At 42.4% G+C, this 24,992-nt stretch overlaps 1 protein-coding gene across 1 annotated transcript in view; it reads right to left on the bottom strand.

Moving 5' to 3' along the window:
• Window positions 1-24,992, bottom strand: part of LOC144475981 (lachesin) — an 82,258-nt gene that overhangs the window by 11,372 nt on the left and 45,894 nt on the right. Inside the window, exons 2-3 of the mRNA XM_078192471.1 lie at window positions 14,150-14,239; window positions 9,973-10,094 (exon numbers count right to left, since the gene is read on the bottom strand). Of these exons, the coding sequence (XP_078048597.1) occupies window positions 9,973-10,094; window positions 14,150-14,234 (207 nt within the window). The 5' untranslated portion in view covers window positions 14,235-14,239. The remainder of the gene's footprint in view (window positions 1-9,972; window positions 10,095-14,149; window positions 14,240-24,992) is intronic.

Genomic DNA, 24,992 nt, shown 5'->3' with positions numbered 1-24,992 from the left:
GGCTGTGAGGTCATCTTAAAAAAGAAACCTTTAATTTAGATCGATGCCGAAATAAATAGCATTTAAAATAAATCTCCCTTGTTAGTTTTCAGCGAAACGAGAAAGTCTTGTTTCAAATAATAGATGTGTTGTTGTTTCAAACGTATAGATGAGGAATGCCGAAAGCATAACCTCCGAAAGATAGCTCTGCGAAGCAGCTCTCGGTTTTTGTTAACGAAGCAATTAAATTTAACCAATTCAATCAAGAATTTTGTTAAATTCCGCAGGAACGTCAGCGCGAACGCATAATTGAAATGATCATGAATGCAAATAGGTTCTACTTGAGATTGTATCGCCGCAGAAACGTGAAAAACGCGTCCCCCTATATTTCAAAGAGGACGAAACAAATGGCGCCATTAAAATTTTATTTGTAGCAAATATAGGCGAATTTATCCTTGGTACAAGGAGCTCCAGATGGCTCGCCGGGGTCATTACTTTGGAAAATAAAATTGGGAATGTGTAGAAAATGAGCCGGCATGAATTACAATGGGTTTGCTTTCTACGACCTATAACCGCCGGCGTTACTCGCTAAATTATTTGCATCACGAATGCTTTCGACTGCCTCATCAGTCTCTCGTTCTTCCGACTTAGTTTATTCCTTGGATGCAAACCTGAAAGAATCGTTACGACTGAATAATGGACAATTTCGTTAGCACGTTTCCCCCCCTGCGAAATAAAACCTTGTCAAAAGCTAATACAAGATTAAAACCAAATGCCGGTGATTTTACCGCCAGAATTTTGAGAACATATATCTTTTTATATTATTTCCTACGCCGAATCTAATTATGCATAAATTAATTTTCCAACGTAGATTTTTTCACGGACGGAAATTCTGTCGTCGAAAAATTATCAGACTGAAAAATTCGTACACTATTTTCTTCGGTATCATGCACACAATTACCTCGGCTTGATAACTTCATGCTCGAGTTACGTTAATTTCAACATTGACATCGACCGCGCTGGTAACTTAACCATACAAAAATACGGCAAATTGTCGCAACGTACGGATGAGGGTTGGAAAAACATCTGTCAAATAGAATACTTTCATATTTCCGATCAAGAAGCTCCGGATGCATCTGCAGGCTTCTGCTCGCAAAACAGAATGAAAAGTCCACAATCCGGTAGCAAATAGTCTACTTTGTCTTCTGTTTACAGGAACATTTGCATTTGCGAACGCTTTCAGAAGATATTCCGGTAGAACGTAAGTACAATAACTGCCCGAGCCTAAGCATCGAACGGCCCCACGTTCGTCCGGGGCCGCGCCGAGCGGCGAGATGAACCTGAATTATCTACGTACATATGTGCGAATTGTACGTCGAGTGACATACGGGGCGCAATGCGTTTCACCGCGTAAAATTCCCTCTGCGACTTCGCTTTATCCTTCTGTATTCATGAGATCCAGCGCAAACAACTCCGTTAAAGCGTGTAACGTAAACGTTACACCGCATAACAAGGGTAAGAAGGCAAACCCGAAACGAAGGAGCCTCGGCGTTACAGCATATTTTAATCCCTCATGCTTCACTTTCCGTCACTTCCCGCTGAAAAAACAACGTCGCGCCTTCGCTGACGGAATTTGGAACCAGGATCTCGACGTGTTCCGTGCATTATGCTCGTTTCGTATGCAATCGTGCCGTTTGCCTCAACACGGAAACCGCACGGCCTTGCTCATCCATCGATTATCATTTCTTTCAGGACTCAACCATGGAAAAGCAATGGCTTGACTTCTCGAAATTCTCAATTCTATAACATATGATGTATATTAATAATTTATATGTAATGTTGGTTTGATGATACTTTGAAAATAATATTATAGTATAACACAATATAATATAGTATAATACAGTATAATATAATATAATTTAATATAATATAATTTAATATAATATTATATAATTTAATATAATATAATATAATATAGAACAACAGAATATAATATAACACAATAATAAATAATATCATTAAAATTTTATTTTGGAACGCCCACAGCGCCACAAGGGTTCAAAGGTTAAAGTCAAGATAATTCACAAACGAAGCGAATTTCGCAGCCAAATTAATTTTCGAAAATAACGACTGGACTTGAAGGTAGAATATAAAACAGTAAATGCAAACGATTAATGAAACAACGCCGTTAACATTATTTTCAACTTATAAAAGACGTTCAATATGCAAATAAACGTTTATTTAATTCCTGCTCGTTGCAATCAAAGCAGAGAATTTTTGTTTCGTGAAAAACACGTGTTTGCAAATGACACTGAAATGGTTCGCGGATAATTATTCGTGTTTGTTTATCGTTCGGTCCTGGAATATTATGTTATTACGGAAGAACGTAAATTAATGATATCGACAAAATCGGTACAGGGGAAGCTGTACGTAACGTTTCGAAACAAGGAGCACCGCGGGACGAATAAAATTGACGTCGCTATAATTTTATTGTAATCCGCGTAAATGCACAATGATTTATGCCCGACATGGATACTAGGACGCAATCAAGTGACTCATTGATTGGGACAGGGAATGAATGCTAATAACTAGAAATACGCGTTTTACGCGTTTATGGCAGAATTGGCTAGGTATAATATAAAATGGTATAAAGGATGAAAAACTATCAAACTGCCAATACATTGTTTTCAATCTATTAAAATTATCGAAGAAAGAAGGAAGTTGCTATTTAATTTCCATTTGTTGTAATTGATGCATTTCTGTTTTCTATAAAAATCCTCTAATAAAACCGGTCTCAAATTACTAACAGAAATTATTTAACAATCTTTAAATGTCTGCATATTTCCTGCATCTTATAGTTACCGCAAACAATTTATATTTTCGCGTCGCGTTACAAGATAAATGATTGCGAATCCGAGGCTTCTTTGGCGCCCTCTGATCGTACGGGTTTCGCGTCCTAACATAAAACACAGTTCGCACACAGTGTTACCAATTTAAGTAATCCCCGGTGCATTTCAAAGCCGGCGACGATACCGAAAAATGTTTCAGATAGACGTTGAATGGCTTTTGTGAGCGGGTACGTTTGAAAGGCAAATTTCCGAATAGTCCTTTTGGCAAAACTGTCCGAATATATTCCTTTACACTACAATTAATCTTCCATCGGTCGCGTCAATCCCCGTGATACGGCCGAGTTGCGCCTTTAACGTGCTCGCCCCTGTTTTTACGCGACTTTCAATCCCTCTGCGTAATCGTTCCGTGAATCGGAAAGTTCTTTATTCGGAAGCTAAATAGTCGAGGTGCACAAACCTCTGTGGACACAGAAACGTTCGCGAGTTTGCTTCCGCTGGCCATCAAGACAAATTCTTTCGTTGCTGTTGTCGCCCGATGAGAAACATTCGCATTCGGTCGCTTCTGTATAAAAAGAAAATTTTTGTACGTCTTTACACCATTCTGCTTTATTTCTATTTTATTTCTATTTTATTTCTATTTAATTTCTATGTTTTATTTTGCTTTATTTCTATTTCATTTCTATTTTATTTCTATTTTATTTCGATTCTCGTTTTCATTTCTATTTCATCCAATATTGAGATATCTCACAGCAAATCGAAGAGGAATAGTTGTCAGAATAACGCACTCAAAGTTCTGCAGAATAATTACGCGAAACGAACATCTTCCGTTTCGATTCTTTCAAAATTGCCTCCCACCTTCTCTCATTAATTATTTGCGTCACTCGAAAATAGCAACTGCGTAAGCTTCTTCCGAAGCTTTTCCTTCCCGATCCATCCCCATAAAAGGCATCCCGTATAATTTCTGCAGGTGGAATATTTCATGGTATTGCATCATCAAAAAGTTCCGAGTTCCGTAGAAGAACAATTGCATTGTTAATTTCCAAATGACTCCGTTGGATGGACAAATGAAGCGTTAGAGCATAAACGAGCGGAAGCGACAGCGAGAAATAAAGGGAAACTAATTCCCGGGGCTGATATCGTTATTGCCGAGGCTCTCATTAGCAGCACCTTTTGAGAACTGCACGCAAAAAGCTTCCAGACATTTCCCCCCGGCAAAAGGATTTCACCCAAATAACTGTTACCCTCCCTCCCTCCCTCCCCCCCTCCCCCCGATGAAACGTGTAACACGATTGCCGGGCTGGGAAGCGATAAACAGAGGAATGGCGATGCGTGGGTGGATACCGGAGACACGGAGCCGCCTCCGGAATAATCTACTACGACCGATACGACTTTGGGAAACGAAAAAGGTACCCGGATGGCTCCGCCTCGTAATCGCTCGAGGGTTAACAAACGCTCGAACACCTGTTAAGAGAAAATACAGCGTCGCTTGTAACGATTGCAATAAGTCGCGAACACGGGCGAAAGAAAGCTGAGCAAATCGTTTGCGAGCAATTGAGGGGCTCGCTGCTGGAGCTGGCGAGATATTTGGAGAATACAGTGGCAGGATCGTTGCGGCAAACAAGGAACAATTTTCGAACATAACCTACCGCACGTGATTGAAAGAAAACCAAATTATGAAGAATTGCCGAGCTTTGAACGGCTCTAACTTGGTGTAAAAAAAATCTTACAGTCTTTTATTTGTGCTCATTTTAAAGAGCCGAGAATTTTATATATTTGAATTTTATATTATAGAAATAATATTTTCCTCCAAATAATTAAAGGTGTATTATATTACGAAAAATTGTCGAACTTCAGACTGCTGCAACTTGGTGTAAAATAATCCTCCGAGAGTCTGCTTACACTCGTCTTAAAGCATCAAGTTTCTACTTTCGTAGAGACGTAAGGTCTTTTTTACGGTTTCAATTTAATGTTCTTTTAATTCTAGCGAAACAACGACGGCGTGCGGCGAGTAGCCGTTCGGTAAAACTGGATTCGCGCGTTGCTGCAGCGGGGTATTTCAATTACGAAAACTTTCCGGAAAGTTCTACGAATCCCAGATAAATAAAGCAATCCTTAACGGTGACGGCCGCTGTCACGTGTGCGTGATTTCGTTAGCCGTCGCTTATCAGCCGGCATCACGTGTATACGTGACTTCCTGCCGGCGGTGGTTATCTTTCCGGCATCGTAATGTAATTTTTCGTACGACAAGAGATATAACGGAGGTTAAGTCTTAAAATGTAAATGGCGACTCTCGTGCTCCTGTGGGCAGGTATATTACAGTCGCAATAATTCTTTCCGCTAATTTTATAGCTCGTTTAACCGGAGCCGGTCTACCTTTACGGAAGGGGCTTTAATAAAGTATTCTGATAAATGAAATCAATTCTCGAGATCTGCTATAGTTTCTTGAAAAATAAACGTAGAAGAATGAATCTGCACTTATTTTATCGCATGAAGCGTCTACTCTTTTTTTAGAAAATAATTCATTTTTTCTCCGGATTTTTTTTGCATAGTACAGTGAAGGATAAAATAGGGGACGTGGAAGACACGTTTTTTCTCGAAAAGTGAGCCATGGAATGTCTATAAAACTACTGAAAAATTGTTTTCCTGATTGAATGATTTTTAATTTTATTCTTATAGATCTAAAGAGCGAAGCTTCACCTTTAGACAACCATAAATGTAATCCACGATCTTTTTACTCGTTTTATGGAACAAAAATGAGTAAGACATTAAATACAAAAAGAATTTCCCACCGTTTGTTATAAAATCTTACATTTTTACCATTTCTGAACGAAAATGTGTCTATAGTTATTGTTACCTATAAAAACAGATTACAATAGAGCGAATGATGATTGATCATAATACAATTATTTTTCACAAAGATGCAGCAGCACGAAAATCGTCGACTTCCTAAAAACCGCGAAATGTCCAAATCAAACTAAGCCCATGCAAATTTTCCACCAGCAACAACGCCGGTAGAAAATACATAGAGTCTACCTGCAACAGCCGCCGCGTCACGTCGATCCCATGGAAACACCATGAAACCCCGTGGTCGCGTCGCGCGGCGACGATACTCTTCGTTACCGCGAATCTGAGAGTTCATCCCGCCGCTACTCCGCGCAAAACGTAATTATTTACTAGCGCCGGGATCGCGAGCACATGTCAATGAACACTGTTATTGGATTCCGGGAATCAAATTGCAATCCGGCCACGTTAGCTGCGATCGGTCTCGTTTGCGGGTGCATACTTGCTGCGTGCTCGATCTGTCGTATATCAAACGACGGTTCCATTGAACGGTTGAAAGGGCGTTTAATTCGCGAACAAAAGCTCTCGAATGACGCGAAACGCGCGGGGGGGTGTCGGAGGGGCCGGGAGGGGGGAGGGGGTGGCAGGAGGCGCCGGGGCTTGTGCAGGGTTACCGGCCGTGGCCCGAACCAATAGAATTTAAGGTGTGCATAAATAACGCTGATAGACTGCTCGGCGTGCCTGCCGACAGAATCACTCTCTACCTGTTGGCCGAACAAATTTTTCCCGCCGAACAATCGACGCCGGACACCGTGCTCGACAACAGCGTTTCCCAAACTTCTACGGCCGACTACTTTGCAAATACGCATAATTTCGAGCGACGCTTTTCATTATTTTTTTTTTAAGGATCATTAGCATAAAGTATTACTTTGAAAATCTTTAACACGTTGAACGCAGAATATCAACCCGAAAAATTCTCTTAACTTAATATTCGTTATTGTTCTTTTTTTAGGACATAGATATTACTATTATCATTTATTTTCCTTTGTTATTATTATTATTATTTACTATTTATTTTATTTTATTTGTAATACTTATATATTTATTTTATAGCCGCAGTTGTTCATACGGCTAATGTCTTAAAAATCGCAAGGCCAGTATTTTATTTAAAAAAATAGTAATAATAGTAATGGTAAATTCAATTTAAGTAAGCTTAAAATAAGGCTTAAAGTAGATTTTTCTATAATTTTCTTGATTTTTGAATTACGCCGGTTAATATATAGGTCGTTTAATTAATGAAACTGAAAATAAGTAGGAAATATTAATTGAAAATTTCAATCCAATTTCAGAAGCTCTTAACAAAAGTTATTTCGTATAAATGTAACCAAAAATGTTTACATTCAAATTATTCTTAACTTTCGGTTCATTGTCGTGCGATTTTTTATTTTAAAATCATGGTCGTTCGAATATCGATGAATTTTTAGTGCGAGGAGTTCGAGAAGCCTCGAGATATTATTTTCGAAGTCATAGCGCGTGGGACATGGTTTGGGAAACGCTGCCATACAACAGCGTCGAAAGGTCGGGTCCAACGACCGGCCTGTGACTGACAAGAAGAGCCTCGAAAATTCCCCGATTTCAATAAAACTTCGATCAAGCAAAGAAATAATTCTTCGCGATTATATACCGCGGGGAAAATTTATCGCGATTTTTCGTGATTCCATCGGCGCACGAGTTTTCGGGGGGGAGGGAAACTTGATCATAATTACTATTCGGTGTTCTGTTATTTACTACGCTTCGACGGTGAGAAATGATCATTGTTCGTTGATAAACGTTCGCTCGAAAAGTCGAATAGCGTGGCAGAATTTTTTGTTAATAATTCGGCGGGATTTACGCGTGCCGTTGAAACGTCGCTGGGCATTTGAACTGATTGGAAGGGAAAACAGTTGATGTGAGTACAGTAAAGCAATAGTTAAGAGTCAAATTAATATGTTGCGGATAAAGAATAATTTTCGTAAATGGCAAAGCAAGTGCAACATTAAAATTCGTCGTTCAAAAAAGGGATTATATATACTGTATCAAGAAATAATTTAACTGCGTCCAAAAACTTTGTTTAACAACCCTGTATTATCATCTTCGTCGGTTAAAACATTAAATACTTATCATTTTAACATTCCCTAATATTCATTTAAGCATGATCTCAATGTACTAAAATTTCCAAATAATTTCACCCTCTCTATAGGTTCATGTAACTTTTATGCCACATACTATTTATCGAACTTTTACCAAATAATTTTAGCTTCAATTTTCATAATTAAATAATTACATAATAATTTTCACAAGATAACGAATATGTCTTAATTATATAAGGTCTCTGAGATCACAAATAACAACATTGATGACGGCTGACAGCGGCATCAATCTGAAATACGAAAGCAAATGCCTTGCAAATTGTCCACAAACGATATTTAAAATATTTAAAATAATTCCAAGAAAATCCGAACTTGGCTCGGAACAAACGACTAGGATCATCAAGATCATGTCTCTCAGGTATCAGAAAGTGTTCCTGCTTTTTCCAGCCCTGAAAGATTTAAAATTGTGTTTGAGGTGGGAGCAGGGGTTGCAAATAACGTGGCAGAGAAAGTCGCGAGGAAGCCGATGCGGCATCGGTAAAAATCAGGCCCATTCATGTTGTACTCCACATTAGCGGCTCTGATTTCTACCCGTTCTTTCGGCGGCGTCTTTTCTCTCGATCCGGGCCGGATACTCCCGGGGCGTAACATTCACCGTCGTCGTCCCCGTTGCCTACCACTTTTTCCACTTCTTCCCCCGCGTCTCTGTTCTTCCACCGCTACCCACTTCTTTTCTACTTGTTCGCGCCGCTCTCTCTCTCTCTCTATATATATATGTATACCCTGTCCATAGCGTGTTCCATTCTCGGAATCCACGAGGACGAAATCCTCTGAACACGCGCCAAGAACGTTTCATCTCGCGATAGAAGCGATTGTCGATTCGGGCGCGCAATCAAACTTGGACTTCTTCTCGAAAGTGAATTACTCGGCAGCTCTGTCCCACAAGGGGCTCTGGACAGAACTGCCGGCCGTGGAAAGCCCCACATCTATACGCAGCCGCGGATACTGACACATGCTGACACACGTACAGACTTTATCATTATCGGCACACACCCCTCTACCTGCTGCTACTGCTTTTGCTGCTGCTTCTTCTTCTTCTTTTTCTTCTTCTTCTTCTTCCGTTGCTACTACTACTGCTACTGCTCCACCAAAGTCGCGAGATCATCGGTGTGTTACGTGATTTACCTGAGAAACGATGATCTCGTTTTGGCATTGTTTTCAGCTGATGCCCGCGCGTTCACGGTAAATGTCTTAGCAATCTGGCTACTGGCTGCTCAGAAAGACCGGGCCGTTCCGAAAGTACTGATTGCGTCGTTCCCAGCGACAATGCTTTCGTGGAAGTTTCATCTTTGACGATTTAGGGGCTTCCAACTAGTTCGCGGAGCGTCGAGTGCCGCGTACAGTTGACTGATTGCTGACAAGACGATAGACAATCGTTCGTTCTCTTGTACTAGGCGATGACACTGAGAGGACTTTGTTTCGTCGTGATTATTTTGCGACAATTTTCTTTAGAGTTTGACCTTTCGCGCTCCTTTATTATCTTGTTTCTCAGTGCAGTGATTTCGGGAAGCGGCTGTTGATTTTATATCGTCGTACTGGGACACGTAACATCCAGGTTTCTTCATTTTATTGTAAAATAGGAGAATAGGTGAACGAAGATTTCATGGAATGAATGAACAAATTATTCATTATTATTTTGTGTTTGCGCGATGGGAGAATTTTATTTTAAAACTTAAAAATGTGACTTCTTAGATTTCTTTATCTTCTTGTTTCTGCGTGCAGTATTTTCGAGGCGGTGACCACAGTGATTTTACATACTCATACTTAGACTTTCTCGTTTCTACAGGAAATGTTTAAGAAACTGAACGAAGGAACTGTTCGTCAAAAGCAGAATCGTATACCCGTACAAAGCCTGTGATTCTGGTACGACCAGTAAGTCACGTGCGTATCTACGTTTCTCTGGTAACGACCGTTGTATACGACCGGCGCGCGTATCGCGGTAAACTCGGGTAATATTAGGCCAGTAAGTTTTTACAATGACTGCGCGCGTACGTAAAACCTCTGCGCGAACGGCGCAGACTTCACCGGTTCCCCCCGCGAACATATTTCGCCGGCGTGCCGCGGATCCGTCGTTTCGCGGGCGGTCTCGGTATCGGTATGAATTTCGACCGGGACGCTCTCTCGCCCTTAATCGACTCCGCTAATTACACAGAACGACTCGCGGATGCAATTACCTTGTAGGATTGAAGATCATTAACGACGCAGGTGAAGGAGACGTTGCGACCTTGAATGACCGTGTGGTTCTCCAGGAGTGCTAGAAATTCGGGCTCGAGCTCGGACTTTGGCATCGCTTGACCTGGCTCGGCATAATTAACGATCGTGTAATTAACGATCCGGCAACTTTACATCTAATTAGCTCGCGCTCTCTCTCTCTCTCCCCCCATCGCGAAACTACACCACAGGGCGCAAAGCTGAATGCGACCGGGCACAATCGTCGGAGATGTTGGCCGAAAGAAATTTTGTGCCACGCGTAACTTCCGCCTCATTGTTTTGGATCCCGAGGGAGTTTGGTTTATTAATAGCCTTCGCTCGGCGTTGGACATGCCTTCGGGCGGCCGCCTGTATTTTGCTCATTGTTTTAATCTCTCTCGATATTGATAATGAACTGTTTCCTTTCAATCTCGCCCGCGACACGTAACGGAGCTGGCCATTCATCGTTCGAACGAAATTTTATTCCAAAAATTTATTACTTCGATCACGATTTTACCGGAATAGTATTTCGAATTGCATTCTTCAAATATAATTTTATCCGAATAGCATTCGAACAATATACCCAATGAATTCCTCGAACAAAATTGTATTAAATTAATATCCGATATTTCGTACAAATTCTACGAATAAAATTGTATTTGTTACCCGAATAAAATATGCCTAACTCCTATACACAAATAAAGATTTCTGACATGGAATCAAAGCTACGCATCGTCGATTTATAATTTTTGGTAAAACGAAAGGAATGTCCTATACCCTTCGAAAAAACGATTCCCTCGCCCCAGTTTTCGGGTGTGTGAAACGAAGTTTTTAGAAAGATTCACGGCCCGGTAATCATGCTCGTGTACACCTAATTTCAGTTTCATGTTAGAGCCCGAAGTTTCGTAAGCTTTCATTCATCATTCATCATTCGTCCATCCGTTTAAACCATAGTTCCGCAGCGTGATCGATGAAGAGATCCGAAGGACGGTGAAATTCTAGTCTTTCGGTGCTTTCGTTCGCTTTATTTTTCAGGCCGACGTTTTAAGATTCGAAAGCGGAGCGGCACTCGGCAACTTTGATCTCCGAAATAGATAATCAAAGCGACTGTCACGCGCGGAGTCTTTGCAAATGGGGTTGCGAGCCGATGCAAAAATGTATCAAATAAATCGGGAACTGTACGTGGTATAATAATTTTGGCAGTATACAGACACGATAATTTAGACACTGTACAGATATGACAATTTAGAGACTGTGTAGATATGACAATTTAGAGACTGTGTAGATATGACAATTTAGACACTGTACAGATATGACAATTTAGAGACTGTGTAGATATGACAATTTAGAGACTGTACATATATAACAATTTATAACCAGCACGGATATAGCAATTTTTCTACACTGTACAGGTACAATAATTTCTCGTCACTGTGCAGGTACAACGAATTAGAAACAGTACAAATACAACAATTTCGAATCACGTCTGCGTACAGTGACGCGCAGCTCGAGATACGAACCGTATAACGTAGCAGTGCAAACTTTATAATCCACTTGACTTGATTAGACGATTGCAGGAGCAGAAAATTGATCTACACGGTCTCGAATTCACTAGCAAGTTGCGCGACGATAAAGCAGCGTAATCTAAAAATCTGCGCGTACGAAAGGAATTCGTACATTATTTATTCACTTGACTACACAGAACAAATCGTTTTTATCTTGGAAAAGTTTGTCAAAGCAACGGATATCGATGCACATTGGCTGCAGCAATAGAATCACGCGCATAAACTCCCCATTTCCGTTGCGTCGCGATTGCATTGCCATTTGTCGCGAGCCGCGTCGAAAAATTACAATACCAAAACTGCGGGATAGTTCGTTCAGTCGTTCGGCTCAACGATTGTAGCAAAGTTCAGCTTTGTACCCTGTGGTCGGACAAATGGTATCCCCTAAAATCTATGTTCGGAATCTACGATTCGAGGAATCCTCTCTCTCTCTTTCTCCCTCTCTCGCTCTCTTTCTCCCTCTGTCGTTCTCGTTCTGTCTCTGTTTCGCCGGCAGAGTACGTCCATCCTTCCGGGCCGATATTGATTTCTCTTAATCTTTACATCTCTTTTACCGATCGGCTTAATCTAGTTCGTCATGCATATCGCGGGCGCATAGATTCATGGGAGCGGCGCGCGGCCGGACCTGCAGCGGCAATAATTCTTTTCCCCGTCGGCCATTCAGTTTCTTTCAATTCCTTATCGATGACGCGCTTTTTGCCGCGTGGCACGCGTGGCCGTTGGAAAAAATGACCCGGGATCGAACGAGAAAAATAACGAGAGAGGGGCGAGAGAGGGAGAGAGAGAGAGAGAGAGATACACAGAAAAAGAGAGGATAAGGAAGAAAGGGTCCCTCGCAACCGGGGTGTTTATTAACCGTGTCACCCGGTCCGTCGCGAGCTCCCGCGCCTTATTAAATAATAATTGTCCCGCGCGATCCGACGCTCGGCTCGAATAAATTGAACCGGCGCGCCGCGACGCTTTTATCGACGCCTCGTACAGGCCGATTCAAATCCACGGTCGCGAGATTTATGACCGGCTGAACTCCTGTCGCCCGTCTAATATTAAAACGCCGAAGAAAAATATTGCGCCCGGTTACTTTTTTTCGCGCGTTGCCCCTCTTTTGTGCGGCGGCCCGAGAGTATTATTCATAGACCCGCCCCGCGCTCATGTCCCTTCTTCACTTTATTCGTACAGCGAGCGCGCGGGGAGGCGAGAACGAATTAGGATGCCGCGGGGTCGTAAATAGTTTCTGTTTCGGTGCGCCGATTTTATTTGCCGGGCCCATTACACTGCGGATATTAATTTTCTAGTTTTATGAACACCGGGGGAAGTCTTGTGGAACCTTGTAAATTTTTTAACGATTGCTACGAGCACTATTACCTGTTGCAATCTCGGAACGTTGCATATTTGTTACTGAATAATGTACATCATATAATTTTGTATTATATATAATATATATAAAATGTAATAAAAATAACGTGAAAGAGTAGGGCAATATCAGGAAAATCGTATTGAATTTAAATGAATAGTAACACATAATATGTAACATGAATTACGAGTAAAAACATTTATTAATTCTCTTTTTAAGTATAGATATATGTAACACAATAATATATTTTAATTTTACGTAAAAATAAAGAAATAAATAAATAGCTACGGTGACTGAGAACAGACGTACGATCGCAAAGGATTTAATGGCAACATGATAGTTTTATAGACGACCGAATTGCAAGCGTACAATCGTTCAATTACACATCGATACTGAACAATCCCATAAGATTCCGGTCGAAATATTTCACGACACGTTCAAGAAGTTTGCACTTAGAATTACCGTTCACATTCTGCGCTGATTGACACCGACACGCATCGTAGCTTGTTTCGAATCCGTAGTCCTCCCCCACCCCACCCCATGCACGCGTCCGCCTCGCAGACGCGTTCATAGAGAATAATCAGCGCGGCGAATTTTCCCGGAGAATTACTCGGAGAAAGCGCAGAGCGTCGGGAAGTCCGCGATCGAATCAGCCTGTACGAGTTTGTTGGCGCGGCTAACGAGCGAAATTTGCTTTTTCATTTGCCTCCGAGCGGGGGGGGGGGGGGGGGGGGGGGACAATCGCAACGTTCGGATGTACACGTAATTTCTGGCTCGCCTGGTTCGCGGGAATGCTTTTACGGGAACCCGAGGACTCCCGATAGTGCTTTTAGAAGGCATTTTATTTGATTCTTACCGAAAAGTGGAGCAAAGAAACGCGAACGGACAGGGATAGGAGGGAATAAGAGTGAGAAAGAGAAAGGGGCCGCAGAGTGGGGGCGGACGGCGGCGGAGCAGGAGACCGAAGAAAAAGTACGGCGAGATGCTATTACGGATACAACGGTGAGATTCGTTCCCATCATTTTGTAGGGATTAAAAACTTGTAACTTTCGCTTCGTATTGCGGCCAATTGAAACTTCTGCCGGGTCCCTCTCCTCGGACTGTGCAACCACCCTCCCCCTCCCCCTCCCCGCCTCCGTCCGCCTGGTACCCCACCTACCTACCTACCTCCTGTTTCCTCCCTCGGGTTTGGTAATCGGGCGAGGAGTACTCGAGCCCCGTGAAAAGGAAATATCATTTGACTCTTACCGAAACTTGAATAAACGAAGCCGGCGAGAAAGAAGCAAAGAACAATGTCCCGCGATGCCATGCCATAGAGTCGGCCATACGCCATACGTACTGCAACAGAAATTACGTTTCCTTTAGTTTCCGACGCTTTCAGCCTCTTGCTGTAATATCTGTGCTATAGTTTGACGCGACAGTTGCCACGCTTTTCTTTCGAAAACAGTTGCGCGGTGCAAAGACATTTTCATAAATAAGGAATAGGCAGCACCAGTTGTACATCACGGTATGACTAAAAGAAATAAAAAATATTGTAAAAGAAATATTGTTTGTATTTAATCGTAGCAAAAATTCTGCTTTGCATTGTTAGTGGATGAAATTATTTCTTGCAGCTAATTTGCAAAATGCATATTTATCTCGATTTTAATGGACTCCTAAGTCATCCATATGGTAACTAGAGTTTTCGAAAATATTATTCGATGCTCTTTGCGAAGAGATATTGTAAAATTCGTCGATAAATTACACGATCATCGCGCGCTGCGTTCGAGCAACAGCGAACGTTCGAACTTCTGAAACGCTTCGAATCTATAGGTTCTTTGTATTTCTAAGTATATTAGAAATAATTAGACTAGTTCGGCGGCCCGTTCTGAGCCGACACTTAATTAAGGCTGAAAGTGTATTATAACTTGCTGCTCTCTCTCTCTCTCTCTCTCTCTCTCTCCCCTCACGCTTCCGCGCGTTCCCTTCTTCGCCTTCTTTTTTCGTTCTAACGCATTAACTCCGAAGCCATTTAAATGTCCCGCGTTGTAATAGTTAAGTGAAAAGTTAAAAGTAAGCGAAAAGTTCCGATCGATACCGCTAAAAGTTTCTGCGTAATGCGAAAACATGAATGTCATAATGCGGCCGATGGCGGAAAGAGAGAGAGAGAAGAAAAGGGAGAAAAAGAGAGTGGGAGAGAGAGAGAGAGAGAGAGGGAGAAAGCATTGCCACGGCAGCGGCTGCGAGGCCATCGTACGGCTTAAAACGTTAACGGGAACAGCAATTAATTATGTAATATAAATATGGAGATTCGATGCGTCCGAGATATTACGTATAATGCAAATATTTCTTTCGGTTTTCGCTGACCGCATAAATTTTTACCGATGCCGATAAATATCGGATCGAAATTAATCGTTAGGAATTTGTCGCTACGCTCGAGCGTCAAAATATTGGTCGACGCTGTTTAGGTCAACCCCATTGGTGTCCGCGCAAATGTTTCAGCGTTCGTGTAATTGTGGTTACATAATATCGTAGGTGACGGAATGCTCGCGCAAATTACAACCATTTTTACTGCGGTTGGAAAACTATCAAGAGCCACCGTAATTCAAGGATTTTTCTCGCTGCGCGGAGGAAAGTAGCGGCAGGATAAACTGTGTACTAACGCAACGTTAGATTTACGGAGCACTAAAAGCAGCTGTTCTATATTAGTTCGTAAAAAGAAACAATAGAACGTTTAATCCGATTTTGATCGAGTATTATTGTAACATTCGCCGCAAGTAACGTATTATATTGAACGAATAACACGTAAGTGTTGTATCTTTACGATTTGGATAATCGTAAATTAGAAAATTTCACTGACTAAAATGCTCTTCGCGATGAAAATACGACACTGCTAACTTTGACCTGCATGCGCCGTTTCTTGTACCTTGGAAATTGCGTGCACCACGAATACATACAAATCCTTAGTCTAGTGGTGATTATTAAGTAGCTTGGGGGTTGAATCTTCCCTATTTATTACAACCACACAACTAAGAAGATTTACGCTGCATCGCATGCGCTATGCGCCGGTATTTATGGAGATTGTTATACAATGCGCAACATTTTGAGAGGCGCTCGTAATTGCGTCGAACTGCTTCAAAGACTTCCGCAACGACCTCCGCAAAATATGCTTGCTGCGGAAGCCCGATTGAATTCGACAGAAACGTATGGGAAGACCAACTGGCCAGTGTCTACGCGGTCAATTACGGGAGAAAACTTTGTCGTTACAGCAGTCAGGATTTCTGTAACGACGACACGAGCTCGGATTAGCTCAAGCAACTTCAGCCTCTCGCAGAACCGCGAACGTAATCTCCGGGCTGCGTATGTTTGCGCGAAAGAAAAGTTTGTTGCAACAATTGCAAAGAGATATTAATTTAACAGAGTGTCGCGTTGGTTACGTATTGGTTAGATGTTGATTGCATAACCTTGGCACTGATTTTTAACTAGGTTTTGAGATCCAGTTTTATCGCAATAAATCGAATAAACTAAACCTTAGTGGAACTTTTAAAATACAAAGGAATTTAACTAATATTTTCTATGGTAAATTTTAACCTTTTAGATTCGGTTTTTAATGTCATCTAACTATAGGAGTATACTCAGAATTCTAAGTTTTCTTATTCATTTTTCCAAGGTATTGTTTTAGGTACTTTTTCTAAATCTGTTCAATTTTCATGAAATAGATAAATAACTAAACTATGGAAAAAGAAATTTTATATTCTATCAATTTCATTCAAATCGATTATTCTCCGTATGAATCTCTGCGCGAATAAATTCTCATTCGAATGAATTCCTGTACGAATAAACTCTCATTCGAATGAATTCCTGTACCAATAAATTCTCATTCGAATGAATTCCTGTTCGAATAAATTCTATCTTTATAGTTCTTTTATCTTTTGTCTTTTATCTGAAATCCGAATAAAATTTTATTTTCATTTACGCATTTATTTGAATATTTTAACGGGACTTTGTGTTACAAATTTCGAAAATATAAATTATCTACAACAAACAGGAGTAACTTAACTTTATCTCCCTAACAATTCGAGTAGGTCGAATGCATAAAGTCCGCGATCCAGCGATGACTATCGAACAGACAAACCAAGGAGAGCGGAGCAAATGGCAACAGATGGAACTCGGTGCGATAGTGAAAGACCGAGTACAGAAATAACTGTCCAAACTTAGAAAACATAACCGCTGTTATCTTAATTTGATAAAATACTATGGGCGACGTAACGCGGCCGGAAGTTCGCCTAACTTCGCCACGGTCCGGCGATTTCTGCGGATGCCCAGATGTCCGAAAACCACGGAAAACATTCGACCGGACCGATTGCGTCCATCCAGCCGGATAGATCTCTCGTAAAAAGTTCTCTAAACGCCTTGTTGCCCTCCCGTCTCGAGTGCGGGACGGCGGGGGAAGGGCAGGGCAGGGCAGGGTAGGACTCGGTAGAGGCCGATTTGATAAATCATCCGTTTCCCACGTGGCGTTCCGTGGGTCGCGCGGGTTATTTAAGTTAAATACGACAGCCGCAGCGCAATTTTCGGCAATGCAAAGAGAACCTAGCCCGAAGTCATAAAGGGCCAGCCTTCGGCACGAGTAAAATTTTCATTTGACCGAGCTGTAAGTGCATAGAAACGTTTCGGGATACGTGTGCGCCCCTCTCTGTGTGTGTACGTATGTGTGTGTTCATTGCCACGTAGTCGCGCGTGCGGCCGACAGAGTGGGGAGTCATCGAGGATACTCTCGGATAGAGGGTAGAAACTGAAAAGGGAAGAGGGCGGCCGGGCTGAGGGAAGAGGCGGCGGAGGAGGAGGCGGAGGAGGAGGCACCCACCATTCGAGTATTATTGCGGTGCTGGCCACGGGAGGGTGAGGATAGGATATATCAACGGTTGGCGTTTATGTGGCGACCAACTGTCGAGTTAATATTCACGCGATTCAGCTTGACCCTCCCCCTAGCCTCGTTCCTCCAGACGTCGCGAATTTCTCGGCTCCGATCCTCTCTCTCTCTCTCTCTCCATCTCCCTCTCTCTCTCTTTCTATCTTCCCTTCTCTCCACGCTCAGATTACTCTCCCTTTGCTACCTTCATCCCACCGTTTCCTGCGAGCCTACACTCCGGGATACTAGTCTGATTCGGTAAGACAAGTAGAGAAAATTGGCTCGAGCACTGCCTTCCGATCCGCTGGAGTTCTCCAAAACAGACCCAGCTATGATCTTCAATAATAAGTGTCTCTCCTCTTAACCCTTTACGGCCGTATATCAAGCCGGACGGACGATGATTACTTGTTTTATAGATAAGGCGTTAATGCAATAATTACGTGGTATGTAATACAGTTGTGCTAATTCGATCACACTGTAACTCGATGTCGCAATTTAATTACATCGTGTTTCAGTTACGTGTTAATTCAACTACTTTATAATTCAATTACATAATTCAAACCTTTTGGCTAATTATTTTCGTCACGGGCGTAATTGAAATGTAATGCAATTGAAATACGGTATCGTTGAAATAGAATATTACTGAAATTACAGTTCTTCGAATTACAGCCCGCAGAATGTTCAAAAAGTGAAACGCATTTTAATGTTTCTCTTTCGATTAATTTATTATTTTTCAAATCGCGATCGTGAGTCGATCCATAAAAATTCACGTGCATCCCAATTCGTAAATTTTATTCAATTATATCGTGATTCGTAATTAATGTAATCTAATGTCTTGGTATTTCGTAATTCATTGAATTATAATATACTTGAGGTATAATGTATTTGAATTATAATGTACTAGAATTACAACACGATTTAATTACAATATAATTCAGTTACTTCGTAATTCTAATTCCAAGCCTATTCTACACACCATCCAGCAATCAAGTATTTCTCCACTGCCCCAAGCGAGTTACGAAGTCGCATATGGTAGCACGATTCTACATAATATAGCAGCGAAGATTCGATCAAGATTGATCACCGGGAGCACCAAGTAATTATACGAAGCCCTCAAAACGTTGTATCCCGGTAAAGTGTCGAAACCTACGATCCCCATAAAACTATTCCGTCGCGAACCTCTCAAAGATAACCTGCACAAATTTAACGGAGAACCTTGGCCAATTGTCCGAAATTGGAACCGCGTGCTCCGTTTCCAAAATTCAATCGAGATCAAGTGTGAAGACCTACCAGTGCCATCGAACCGATTCCGCTACCAAAAATAGCGTGGCCCATCGCGAAGAACAGTTTGCCCAATTTTCCGAAATAGTCGACTGCCTTTTCGTTTCCGAAAATTCGCCGGCGACCGTCGGATACTCCGGTAGATACAGCCGACAACGTCGCGCGAACCATAGTTATTACCCGCATACGCATATTCGCCGTTAAACAACCCCGTGGAACCGTATCGTGTTTCCAGCGGAGCAGGCGAGCCGCTCGACTATTCCGGCGCTACGCCGCGGACCGGTTTCTGTTACCGGCGTTCGCATTGTTTTTACAATATTTCGAAGGAGGTTAGGCGAGCGACGTCGCCGATGAGACAGGAGCGAAAAGCTTTCTACGATTACACGGTTTCGGATAAAAGGGTGCGCGCGGCCGAAAACTGTATAGTACAGTGTCCGTGGACAGCGGACGGTTTATTAATACAAATAATCGAAACTGATGGCGTTGGTGCTGCACGCATTAGAGGCACAGCGAACCTCTGTATACGTGTATAGAACAACTTGAACCTGTAATATAACACGGGTTCGCTTTAGCACGTACGTTGCGGATCCGCAAACAGATGCTCCAGAATGCGGCGCTTATACGGGGTGGCGGCGTTGGGAAACGAGTACGCTGGAATATCAATTTTCTACGATATATTATGCAATTGTAAGATTGATGGAACTTCGGATGTGGGATTCTGGGAAATTTGTGTAAGGACAACGATCGATGAAAGTTTTTAATTTGATTAAATGATTGAAGGCATTAGTCGTCGAAAAATCGACGATTGAGTGTAATCACCTGTCGTTGATTATGGCATTAATCGTCACAAAATCGACAACAGAGTTAATTGATTGGTGAATTAATTGTTGAAAAATGAACGGTTGAATTAATCGACTGCTGAAATTATTTTTTGAAAAATCGACGACTACCTTAGTTGATTACTGAGAATAATCGTCGAAAAATAAGTAATTGAATTAATCAATAGCTGAACTGAATCGTTGAAAAATCAACAACTGAATTGGTCGATTGCTAAATTAATCTATGAAAAATCAACGGTTGACTAAATATAGTGATAAAATGAATCGTTGAAAAATGGTAAAAATAAAAATCGACAGCGTAAAAGAAAGCAATAAAATAGAGTTCCATTCAAGCTAGGAATTATTCAATTTTCGTTTCAATTATTCCCATCTTCCCAGTCTCCCCGCTATCTTCATATTTATGTGAAATGTTAAAGTGTAGCAGAAATTATGCTCAGATATTACGGTCCATTACGTGTATGCATGATAGGATCGAAAATACGATACAAGCGACGGGAAATCGATTTTGCATGCATAAATCAAAAAGCGTAGAAATTTGTCCATTCGGGGCGCAGTTTTTGAAGGAAAATTCATTTCGGGGCTCGTGCAGCTCGGGTGTCCAGTTTTTGTGATCATTACTATGTTATAAAGTGTCGCGGGCGTTGAGCATTTCCGTCAGAAAGTAGATCAAACAGGAAATAGTAGAAGCGACAGAAAAAAAATTAGAGAACCTATTAATCCTTTGCAGTCGAGTGGCGACTTCGAGGCGTCGTTAAAAATTTCTTCCACGGCGGTTCAAAATAACTTGAGATAATCATCGAAATTGTTTCTATTTAAAAGAACAAACTTGAAGATTTAATCGTCGTGCGAGACACGAAATTCAATATCGTATGTATCGAATCTATTGGGTTATACAAAATGGAAACGCTATATAGGTCAGACAAACTATTTCAGATTTCGAGTTAAAATGGCGTCGACTGCAGGGTATTGGAACTATGAAATATATTTAGCAGTTTCCTTAGAACCCCACTGATTATTTGAAATTAATGTAGAACGGTTTTATCAGGTAATCTACCAGATCATTGTAATGCCTGTTAAATCTATCCTGTGACTAAAATTTTCACGCTGCCCGTTTAAACGACGATTTGATGATTCATTAACCAGTTCGGATCCGAGCGTCGATTACAGTCGGCGACCATCAAATGCATACGTCGCGCGTCGAACGCCGTATCGAGGAGGCGAAACGTGCGGTGCGGATCGAATAAATGAAACATAAAAGTCGGAACGCTTATTGATGGCGTATACACGTTTCTATATCCACCCCAGAAAATCGGCGGGCAGCGTCACCGGCTGCGCACCCCACAATTTCCCATAATAATTCGCAGTTAATTCCACCGACTGCGTTCGCTGCACATCATAAATGCGCATCATTGTATCCTAGTCTCCGCAATTTTGCTTCTTCATCGGCGCATAAAAATTGAGTGTTCGATGATAATAAACATAATTGAGTTCCGCAATTGAACAGATCGTCCAGTCTATTTGTATCCAAAAACTATTAGGTGCATAAGAAAGCGGCAATCTTGCTTTTCCAATAAGTAAATTAACATTAAGTTTTTATTATACGAATAATAATAATAATATTTATTCAGTTATTTAGCGATTTTTGTAGATTATTTTTCTCCATTATTTTTAAGGATTCGGGTTTACGTAAATCATCATAATAAATAAACTATCGAACGAATTCCCCATAATTTTATATATTGAGACTCTCGATAATCGTAAATTAAATAATGTAGGAAAACTAGAGTGAGCTTTCGGAATAATTCTTAATTTCGAAAGACTTTAAGAACCGCAGGCGAACGCCAAACTAGCGCATACAAGAAGAAATGCCTGAGGCGATCCGTAGCGGATTTTTAAACAGCGCGACGGTTAAAACCGTCCATTACAATCGCCGCGGACGGCGTCGCGGGGGTTAAACAATCTTGTTTATTTTGACGGGGCGGGATAATTGCCTCAATCATCGGGCAAAGTGAATCGCGGCCGATAAAAGGCCGCGCGGGCGCGAGCCGAGCGCGGCCATTTATCCGGAACAGGAATATAATTAAATGCAGAACAGTGTCGCGTGATCTTTTGAATATCCGTCATTAGCCGGCCCGCGGCGAATTAAACATCGAAACACCAATTTCCGCGCGGACTGGCGGATGCGTATCCGCACATGCACGTACACGCACATGCACCGTGCACGCGCGCGGTTATATGCATTCCCGGGTCCGTCGAAACGACGCGACGCGCGGCTCGTAGATGGTGTTGTGAACGCGCGCGGGGCTGTCCGAGAGTCGCGCGGCCGTATGAACCGTGAGAATAACAGGCAACGAGTGCTTCTCTGAGGGACGAATGAGCTCGTTCCGCCGGATCGCTCTCGCAGGAGAGACTAGACGTGGCTCGCCTACCAAAAGGCGTCTTTGATTCAGACCATAAATCCCGGCCCGCGTTCGAATGTCACCGTGAAATTATACTCTCTATGCATAATTACCGGTTTCATATCAATACTTTAATAAGCGGCTGTGAATGAGCGCACAGTCGCCCCCTGATTTGAACAGGCGGACACGTGACCAAGCGTCGCGCACAGAAATATCCGTCGCGGACTCTGTCCGACGTCGATTCCGGCGTTCAATGGGCCAGGCAATTAGCTTACCTACTCTTCCGACGATTTTCAGCGTCTGGATGAGAAACGTGGTTTCCACTCCTCGGCTCATTGGCTCACGAGAGAACCCGGGTACGTTCGCTGATATTTCAATTTCTGTTTACCGAATTGCGGAACGAGGATTGAATAGTGCTCGCAATTAATCGTATCGTCGATTCGACCTTTCACGAACCATCGAGTTAGCTTATTGTCTCAGTTTTAAAACGTTAAATGAAAATATGATTACTTAAAATCGTAATACGTAGTTAACATAATTATATAAAATTGCAATATCACTGCTTACGGTATATTTGTCATATTTTATACGAAGATACGATGCATTTAATACGATAAATTCAATAAATATAACTGTTTTTATTTTACATGAAATTAAAACATATTATCGTGTTAGATATATCTAAAATTTAAAAAAGAATTAATACATTTTATTTTTCCATCTTAATCGTGTATATTATATATTACTGTTCGCACAACGAAACTTAATTTCGACCAGCACGACCGCAAAGGGTTATTAAATCTCTTCCTTGAAGACGAATGACACAGACGTAAGACGAAATAAAATCATCCACGTCGTTCGCAAATAATAAAGCGCAGCGTCTACGCAAACGTTGTCGAGACCAGCGGTAACAGTCTCCATGAATAACCATTTCACCCAACGATTTACATCATCCCAATTACCCCCGGCACCTTTTAGTCCCCGTGTCACAGACCCCGAGTACCATTTACATTCCGACATCAGAAAAATCCGCTTTTTTCCCCGGCGACCAGCGCGCGTTCGCTGTCCCCATTTTTTTTCCCGCGCCGCGACTCCGAAAGTACTGCGAGTACTCCTCACGCACTCGTTAACATAAACTTTCTCCCTCGCCGAGAAACTCCGGCGAGCTTCGCAGTTACCTTCTTCGTTATTATCTACAATGATTGCGCGGCAGAAGTGGCCTTTATTCCGATTGTCTGCCGCCCAATTTCCGCGGCCGGCGGATCGCCGGGGCTTTTTACCCCGGGAAAATATCGCACGCTCGGCAGCGTCCAGTTCCTTCGGCGCACAAGGCGCGTCTGGAAAGCTTCGTAGCCAGTTTGGGAGGTCTTAAACGTCGGAGCTTAACCGACGCTCGGTTGCCGTGGCGCAACGGGAACGCTCCTCTATCCGAAGACTGCGAGAAGACGTGTCGGCGAAAGGAACGCGGGGGATGCGAGAGGTCCAAATAAGAAAAAAAAAAATAAAAGAGGTAGCAGCTTCGGTTCTTTCCGCGCGCAGAAGGGCTCGTCTTTCCTTTCCCTTTTCGCGTCCCTCTGTCCCCGTCCCCTCGCCCTTCCGTCTTCCCGACGTTTCCTCGGCGTTGCCCCGGCGAGCAGCCCGTGTGCTCGCGCTCTCCGCAGCCGTCGCGCGTTGCCCGTAGGAACGCCGGCCGACAGACTACTGAAGGCGCGGGAGGAAATAGGAGTCGGTGCACGGGTTCGTATATCCGTTCATTTCACCAGGTTTGCTGTCGGTGCTATTACTTACGAGTTTTCCACCTTCTTCCGCGATTCCACCACTGTCTTTCTGGTACCGGGGCGCGCGCGTACACAGGGAACGCGCGCGGGGGTCTCTCTGTGTCTACTACCGGTGGAGCGCTCGCCGCTTTGCGAATCGCGACGCCTCTCACAGGTGCTGCACGCGCGAATCCTTGCCGTATAAGGGCGACCTTATAGTAGGCTGTTATTAAGTGGCAGTCGCAGACTGTTTTCCGAGACGGAGGCTCTACCTCTAAGCGAGGAGTTTGCAATCTCCGCGCAGTCTTTAACACGCTGCCTGCGCGCGGAGATGCCTCAGATGCGCCACGAAATTACTGAAATGTATTTCGTCAAATACGAATTTTTATTCGCGTTGCCATTGCGGTATCGGTTTTGAAAGCATGATCGCCAAGGCGGCGCGAGTGTTGCGAGCGTTTATCTGGGTATGCGAGCGAGCATCAGCGTGGCGAGCATTACATTACGGTGTAGAGTGTGAGCGTGAGCAGCAGCCGAATCGAAATAACGAGGGCGAAACAGAGAGATAAGAGAGAAAAATGTATAAAGGAACATAGCGCGAGAACAAATGTAGTTACGTTACCGTAATAATTATTTCCATTAATTAATTTCCATTTGTACAGGCTATCTCAGCATCGGTAGAATGGAAAAGGGTCGATTCTACATGGAAAAACAAGTCGAAGATAAGGAATACAATTTATTCGTTTGAGATTTCGTTGTCGAGAAAATCGTCTTTGAATATTTTAGAGTTCGCGGAACCGTTTTCAAAGAACGTGGAGTGTCTCGAAATCGTGTACAATGTAGACTGTGTACTTCTACATGCAGAATCTAGTAGCTGATCCTGTGTTGTAAATTGACTCTGCTTATAACAGAGTTTATTAGGTCTTT

The sequence above is a fragment of the Augochlora pura genome, chromosome 10, assembly GCF_028453695.1.
Source record: "Augochlora pura isolate Apur16 chromosome 10, APUR_v2.2.1, whole genome shotgun sequence".
Taxonomy (NCBI): Eukaryota; Metazoa; Arthropoda; class Insecta; order Hymenoptera; family Halictidae; genus Augochlora; species Augochlora pura.
This window is presented reverse-complemented; position numbering and strand designations above follow the sequence as displayed.